The 8,413-nt window shown below is 42.2% G+C and overlaps 1 protein-coding gene across 1 annotated transcript; it reads left to right on the top strand.

Moving 5' to 3' along the window:
* Positions 1–1,555: 1,555 nt before the first annotated feature.
* On the top strand, positions 1,556–1,886 carry LOC104291210 (feather keratin 1-like). The gene has a single exon (XM_009890414.1). The coding sequence runs from the start codon at positions 1,590–1,592 to the stop codon at positions 1,884–1,886; it is 297 nt and encodes a 98-aa protein (XP_009888716.1). The 5' UTR covers positions 1,556–1,589.
* The last annotated feature ends 6,527 nt before the right edge of the window (positions 1,887–8,413 follow it).

The raw sequence follows: 8,413 nt of genomic DNA, 5'->3' as shown, positions 1-8,413 counted from the left end.
ACAGCAAACGCCCCGTCTTCCCTGAAAGGCAGCTGCTGTCAGCAAAACCCCTGTGCCCTGCAGGGCAGCAAGGTCCTCAGGGAATGCACTCTCCATCAACAGTCCTGAGCCTTGCTGAGCTGAGAGCAGGAGCATTGTGGGGTAAAAAGATCGTATCAGGGAGGGGAGGCAGCATCTGCGGCACCTGAGCAGAGAGAGCAGGGTGCAGCAGGACACTGGGGCCTTTGGGCTGACCCCCACTATAGGTGCTGACTCTGGGAGTATCGAAGTCTGGTTGGAGGCTCTACCCGTGGATTGTCTGGGGCAGGGATCAAACTGAAAGGAACCTCAGAAAAGAAGATAGATTTTGCACTTATGAAATGACTGCAAGCTTCCTTCTTGAAGGAAGAAGTCCTTCCCCGCATTGTTGTGACAGGTGGAGCTCGTGTCCTGTGTCCCACATGCACAGGAGATTTTCTCTTCTTACACAGCACTGGTCTGAGTGCAGTAACAACAGGCCTAATGGTCCTGATGAGCCTCACCTGGGGTCATTCACACCTTCCTCCTCTTTTTGACCCAGGGCTGTATTTAAGCTCTGTCCCAAGCCCTTAGTCCTTTCTTCAGCTGGGTCCAGAGGTGTAGGGCTCCTATTCTTCTGCCCCTTTGCCTGTGCCTGACCATGAGCCCCCTTGATCTGGACCCACAGTTTCCCACTGCTTTCCCAACATTTCCTTGGGTTGCTCTGGTCATTGTGGCTCTGGCCAGCAGTCAGTGGGCTCTGTTGGCTGATATTACCATTGCTGGATGTGGTCCTGACCTGTGGCAGACTGCCTTGTTTGATGTCAATCCAGCATCATCCCCCTGAACCTGATGGTTGAACTGGAATCTTGGCTTCACCTGCCTACTGTATTGGCATTTTCCTTGTGCAGGTACTGTGCATTAGAATGTTTCTTCTTTTTCTTGTGTTTCATTTTCCCTGGAAACAATTTGGTCTGTCATACTGCCACTTGAAAGGATTCTTTGTTGCTAACTGGGCTTGTCCTGAGCAGGGAAATGAAAAGGCAGCGTTGCAGGGAACATAAGCAGTGTCCTCATTTCTTTAATTGTAATGCTTTGCATGCAAGATGAGCTTGATGGTAAACACATTGCCTGCACAAAGGGTGCCTCTGGGCGTGGAGCAGTCTGGACTGGTATAAAAGCCAGTCCGAGTGCAGGCTTCCTCATCCACTTCTCTTGCCTTCTCCTCCTTGGTCAACAAGGTGAGCTGCAAACACCTTTGGTTCTTCTTTTTTTCTTCTCTTCTTTGTCTTCTGGCCTCAACTAGTCTTGGCCTCAGCATAGTTGTTGCTGAGAGCCTTGGTCTTGTATCTTGCTCTCATTGTCTCTCTTCTACTTGTTCTCCAGTGTGGGGAGAGGGAGGAAAGTATTGTTGGTGTTTGCAGGCATCCCATCAGGACTGGAGCTTCTACTTCTCTCTTCCTCCCCACGCAGCCTGTCCCTGCTCCCCAGCCTGGGACTTCTCTCTTGCCGAGCAGGCTGTCAGGCTGTGCCTCACATGCTGCCTCTGCTTTCCCTGCCCTCTCTCCCAGGTGCACCTCCGTCCCACAGCCATGTCCTGCTACGATCTGTGCCGTCCCTGCGGCCCACCCCCGCGGGCAAACAGCTGCAACGAGCCCTGTGTCAGGCAGTGCCAGGACTCCCGCGTGGTGATCCAGCCCTCTCCCGTGGTGGTGACCCTGCCGGGACCCATCCTCAGCTCCTTCCCCCAGAACACCGCTGTGGGATCCTCAGCATCTGCTGCTGTTGGCAGCATCCTGAGTGAGGAAGGAGTGCCCATCAGCTCCGGGGGTTATGGACTTGGTGGCCTTGGTGGCCGCTACTACGGCAGAAGGTGCCTGCCCTGCTAAAGCCGGGCTGGACGTCCAGTGAGCGCATCGACCAGGAAGCCCACAGCCAGGTGCCGGATTGAGGACGGAGCTGCTGGCCAGGGTTTCCAGAAGGGTTGAGCACACTTATGTTCTTCTCAAAGGAGGGTGGGAATTAAGGTCTGTCTGGAAACATGGCCAGCTGATGTCTTTTTCTTTAAATTCCTGCTTTGATGACTTTCTTTGCATCTGTTATTTTGAGTTTCATATTGACTTGCTATAATGCTGTACTTTTAAATGGTCATTGGAGGGGTTTTATTCAGGATTTAAGGAAAAGTGGAATCTTGCTTACTGTCTTCCAGTTGGAATGGTTTAAATGGTTTATTTCCCTTTTATAAATATATTTATACCTTTTGTTTTGCACAATGCTACTTGACTTTTTATCATTAAACTGATATTGCATCTGAATTTGAGTTCCATTGTGGTTTTCTTTTTTCATCCTGTTGCGGAGGAATGTGTCATTATATGAAAAATCTATGCAGAGTACCTTCTCTGTGGAAAATGTTAATTGAATAGTCACCACAATTGCAGAGTACCTTCTCTGTGGAAAATGTGAATTGAATAGTCACCACAACCTCATAAACATAATTACATTGTTGTTTATGCTCTTCTGAAGCATTGAACAAGTTTACATATATATATTTCTCTTGCTAGCTTTTTCCAAAGTTTTTTCCACATCTGTGTGTAAAAAATGCAATTTCAGGCTGGGAGCTTTCTGATCTTATGACCTATTTGGCATACTTGAAACTGAGAATTTGAAAGTGAATAATAAGGTTTTCAGAAGGAGTATTTGGGTTTCAATTTTTGGTTAGATTGTGTGCTACCAGACTCTGATGCTTTAACCCTGACAAGCTTTGAGTGATCTTGACTCCAGGATTCAAAGTTGAAGTGAGTGTTCAAATCTCATCAGAGTAATAAAAGTCTTCATATAATTGTATCATTAATAAATTTTTATGATGGGTTTTGATGTCCTCTCTTTCACATCTTGAAGAAAATCCAATAAATCTTATTCCTTAGCCAATCCGCAGTAGAACATGAGTGAAGAACTAGACCAATGGCCATAGGTATTTCCCTTAAGAACAGTTTGGTTTTAATCCTGTTACCATCTAGGAATTTTGTCAAAGATGTTAAAACTCAGCACAGTGTGTGCAACTAAGACATCAAAGAATAATAAAGAATACCCTTGTCTGTAGGTATAAAAGCTTTGAGAAATTTATCCAAGATTTTAATTGTGTTGACTCCTTTGCTGTCCCACTGAAACTAAATGGATTCTGACAGGACATAGCACAGGAAAGCAATAAGAATGAGAGTTGTGTAATTTCTGATGACTCCATCTCATGCAGTGTTTTTTCTTTTAGAGCCCACTAAAATCTATTTGAAAATTCACGTATCATAGTGCTGAGATAGAAATAGTGGAGGAAGCAGAGGGAAGATACCTGGCATTTGGGTTCAGTGCTGGAACCAGTCTAGATGTCCACACAGTGTGGGGTAAAGAAGTAAGTTTATTTTGTTTAAATATTTTACACTTAGGTCCTGAGTTTTCTTTACTTAGGAATTATCTACTTGCAAATTTATCAAAGTAGGGGAAAAAGTAGTTTAGAGAGAAGATAGGATACGTCCCCTTTTAGGCTGTGGCTTGAGGCAGCAAAAGCAAAGTACAAAAGGTGGTAAATCAATAGGTGCTAGATCAAGTGGAGTCTCAGCTTAAAAATTGGTTTCCATCAGTGTTTTCTAAACAAATAATTGAAGGGACTGGAATGCATGCACAAGCATATAGTGCCTTGTTGACAGAACTGGTATGACTAAAGTAATTATTCACTCAGATCTGTGAGGAATCACTGATTGCACTCTGATGTACATCAAAGAATTGCTTCGTTCTTGGTGGCAGGAAGGCGTCTTTCTATGATGCAAATGGATGTGTAGCATAAAAAGTCCAGAAATAAATTTCAAGAGGATGAAATGTCTGGTTAAGTGGCCTGTGTCCAACAACAGTATGTCCTGAAAGGTCTGTTTGTGGTGCTTGTTGTGAATGAAAAATTTGGAGAACTACTCTCTGCTGTAAGCTCCTAAGTCTATATTGATGATTTAAAACAAACAAGAAATCAGTGTCCTGGAACTAGCCATCTTCAGAGAGCATGGCATCATGGAGTGTTTGTGCAGGATGTTGAGGACTTTATTAAAAGTATCGTTAGAGAAGCAGTTGCTGAAGAATGTGAACATCAATTTGAAGGCCATGTCCACTTGGTATGTTAAGATTGCAGAAATGGGTACAATAATGATGCATATGGATATTCACAAATTTATGAGACTATTGAGGCTCCCTTTTTTGCATGAATTAGTTCTCACATACATTTTTGCAGGTGGAACCTTTTCTTGATAATTACATTGTTTTGCTTTGTTTTCCAGCCTAGGTTCACCCTGGCATTGCATGAGAAGCATACTCTACCCATTAAAAATCCTTTCATCTTCACCATTTATGGGTACTTTTAATTTCTGGTACTTTTATACTGACTCTATTAGTGTCAATATGATATTACTCCAAGTCCGGCTTAATGAAGACCTTTTTTTCAGCTCCTCAGCAATTTGTTAGCTTGCGGTTGACTTGGGAGCACAATCTAAGATCACATTCAAGACATTTACTAAAGCTATTTGTGTGCAATTCCCTGCCTGACCCTCTTAAGGACGATTGCCAGTTAACTTGTTTACCATCTTTGAAAAAATCTCCAAGGAGGGCTTCCAGCCTCTTGGATGAGTTCTTTGAGCCAATCAGACCAATTTGGAGCGGTCAGGAGACAGTTCAGGAGTCTTTTTGAAAATGCTTCAGTGATCTCTGATGAGTCTGTTCTTAAAATATGAGGTAGTATTCCAAATAGAAGCTCTTGTATTAGTCGAAGAAAGCAGAACAGAAGTGTTGAAAACTTCTGTGGATATTGTTAAAATTTTTACAGGAAAAATAATTCTCTAAGTTGCCCAGTAAGCACCTGATACTACAGAAGAATTTGTATTTAAAAAAAATGTACGTGTTTACATGTTTATGGGTTCGTAGCACTGTTTAGATGTGGAAAGGAGGGGAAATATTTAAGAGCGTAGGTGGGACACTTTAGGTAATGTTATTGGAATATGAAAAGCAGTTTGAAAATTTGTAAAACATTGATTTTTTTTTCTTTAAAGAATTGTTTGGGGTTGGTTTTCATAGAGTCTTAAAATACAAATGGCTTCACTTTGTGAAGGTATAAGCTTCTTGGTTCAGAGGTTTTAAAGACATCCTGTTGGGTGGATGATGAGGGTATTAAAACCTCATCATATATCAGGAGCAGTTTGATAACTTGATTCTGTGAATATGCACATTGTTATTGAAAATTTTGAAGAACTTTGAAGCCCTTCTTCTTTAGGAACCCAAGACCAAGAACTTTTATTTCCTGGATATCTACGAATGCAGGATATTCAATAACTCTTCTCCAAGGAGAGGTTCCAGCCTTGCAGTTTGTACAAGAGAGATTGCAAAGTAAAGTTAAAAAATGTATTAAAATCTTGTATACATATTCCACTTATGCAATAAACTTCCATCAATCTGGAGAGTAATCGCTGTTGTACTGCTGTCTGTAGCGAGGGAAAAAATACAATGGCAAACAGGTCCTTGTGTGGGTTTTTTCCCCCAATGACTCCACAGTTAAGCTTGTGGAAGGATAATACCTCAAAAGAGTTTAAAATTCATGTCTGTCCTCAAGATGAGTTGTGAAGTGCTATTCATATTTGTGGCCTGAGATGGTACAGAGGGGAGTTATAGGTTCATTTCATAAAAGAACTGATAAATCAGGTTTCGATGTCCCCTTGTGCTAGCAGCTGTGCCACTAACTGTGTTACCAAAGTATAATAGGGTGATGCTGTCCGAATTTGATATAATATAATAGTATTTTTCTCTGAATTTCATATGGGGATCTGATTCTTTCTCATTGGATTCAGTGGGATTTCAGGTGTGCATTTGCTTTTGTTTTTTTTGCAGGGCCTTCACAAAATGCAGGAGTTCAGTCTATATAGTTCTTATGCTTGGCTGGAGCCAGAGCTTTGTAAACACTGGTGGAGACTAGACTTTATTAAGGATTTACACCCATATTCTTAATAAAAGAACACCTTTCAGTGATGAATTATGTATTGTATAAATTCTTCTTAATATTTTTCCTTATGACTAAAGTGAAGCATACACTGGAGCATAAATTTTGTTGTGACTGAAAGGTGGCACTGGAATAAATTTGGTCCATAATACCAGAAGATGAGAGAAACTTGTATGACGGAATATGTATGTCAGAAGATAAGGAAGAGAAAACAAAATAATAAACACTAAGGAAAAGACATTTAATCAGTTGGAAGCATTTTGCATTCAGGACATACTCGTTGGTAAATAATTTCATGCACAAAGGATGTCTGTGGTCCTCAGGCCATCTGAGATGCAGTATAAAAGCTAACTCAACTCAAGGTCCTTCCTAGCACTTCTCTTACTTTTTTCCTCTTTTGTGAGCAAGGTTAGTTCAATTCTACTTCTCTTTTTCTATTTGCTGAATTCTTGCCTTCTTAACAATTTGATTACTTACTTTTTTTTTCTCCACAGCATTTTGCTCATTGCTGGATTGGTTGGAGGGAAGTATTTATCTTTAAAAAGTTGGGGGGGGGTTGCTGTTAGAATTGCAGGTATTTCTGGAGCCCCGACTTGACCATACGGATGCTTGAAATGGTGATATGAATTTACTTAAATGTGGGCTTACAGACAGGCTGAGTGACTTAGCTGCTGCTGCTGCTACTACTACTACTACTACTACTAAAAGATTAACAAACTGAATGGGTAGAATACCTGTGCAGGGGGATTGGAACTAGGTGATCTTTAAACGTCCCTTCCAACTCCAACCATTCTATGATTACAGAGATCTATGTGCTCAGTCATCTTTCAAGTAGCAATGTGGATTTTATATCTTTAAAGGGTCTTATCCATTGTCTGTTATGCCTGAAATTTCAGCTGGGTTGATATGAAAATGACACTGTTTGTAAAGGATGTGGATGCATGTATCTTCCGAAATGTAATCCAGAAAAATCCCTTTATTTGCTGCTTATTCTATGAGAGGCTTCTTCAGTGTTGGCATTTTTATGATGAATCTATTACTGGGCACAGTGGGAAAAAAAGAGAGGGCAAAACGAACCAGATACTTAGAAGAAACAGCTGGAGAGCAAGAAAACTAGGAAGATTTAAAGCAGAGGTTTGTGGGTTTTAAAAATCAATTATGTTGAACTACAAGCTTTTGAGCTCTTAATAACACTTTCTAAATGAAGACAAAATGATGTTGCATACTGAGATTAGAAGGAATAGTCATAGTGAGTTCAGCAAGGATATTGGCTCTAATCATGCATCCTCAACCTTCTTCTGCTGTAGTCGACATGGACTTCATTATGATAGACATCATCAAAAAGTTCTGCTTGGTGTCTTAGAGTTGCCAAGTTTTGAAACTACATTATAGGGTGCAGTGACATCTGCAAGGTTAGAGAAAATATTTCAGGGGCTGTGAGGACAAGGTGAAAGAAGAGCAAAATGTAGAGGAGAGCTGAGCGCCCAACAGACTGAGATGGGCACAGGAAACAGTGACTTTGTGTTTATTGGTGTGTTGGAACCAGATGCAGGGAACTCCTGGCTTTCTCATGGATGTTTTGTGTGTGGACAAGTTGTCCAAGAAAGATTTCCACAGACCTCAGCTTCAAGTATGCTTAACTGTATTGAAAGTTGTACCTCTTCCTAGGCAAAGTTGGAACCTGAAAAATAGCACTTCATTTCATTTTCCGGCTGTCTATTGAACTCTATCCATAAGTACATTTGTGGCGGCATATTACTCATAATTACTACTTCTACAGTGCTCTGAATACCTGGGGCTGGATCGCAGTAGTGTCTTTCCAGACATATAGCCAATCAAAATACTGAAATTAAAGGAATGATACATGTGTGTGTCCTTTTCTTCTGCTGCCAGCTATTCTACTGGATCACTGACAAATGAGAGAGGATTATTTCAGCCTCCATCTTCTTGAAGCATATTTAAGAGTTTGGTTTCCTTCTCAACTCACTCCCCACTCAACTCCTAACAGGATCCCTGGAAATCTCCTGTTGTCCTGATACCTGAGCTGAGCAAACGTAAGTGCAAAGCAAATCCTACATTGCATTGACTTCTGGTCCTGTGTTTCAGACTTCCCTCCACCCCACAGACATGTCCTGCTACGAGCGGTGTCCTCCCACGCCCTGCAGCCCAACCCCGCTGGCAAATAGCTGCAACGAGCCCTGTGTCAGGCAGTGCCAGGACTCGACAGTGGTGATCCAGCCCTCTCCTGTGGTGGTGACCCTGCCCGGACCCATCCTCAGCTCCTTCCCCCAGAACACCACTGTGGGATCCTCAGCATCTGCAGCTGTCGGGAGTGTCCTCAGTGCCGAGGGAGTTCCCATCTCCTCCGGCAGCTCCCTGGGGTTTGGGAGCTTCGGC

This window comes from Charadrius vociferus, unplaced genomic scaffold, assembly GCF_000708025.1.
Source record: "Charadrius vociferus isolate BGI_N301 unplaced genomic scaffold, ASM70802v2 scaffold698, whole genome shotgun sequence".
NCBI lineage: Eukaryota > Metazoa > Chordata > Aves > Charadriiformes > Charadriidae > Charadrius > Charadrius vociferus.
This window is presented reverse-complemented; position numbering and strand designations above follow the sequence as displayed.

Excerpts from the sequence above, each read along its gene's own strand:
- LOC104291210 (XM_009890414.1), top strand. The coding sequence starts at position 1,590 with ATGTCCTGCTACGATCTGTGCCGTCCCTGCGGCCCACCCCCGCGGGCA.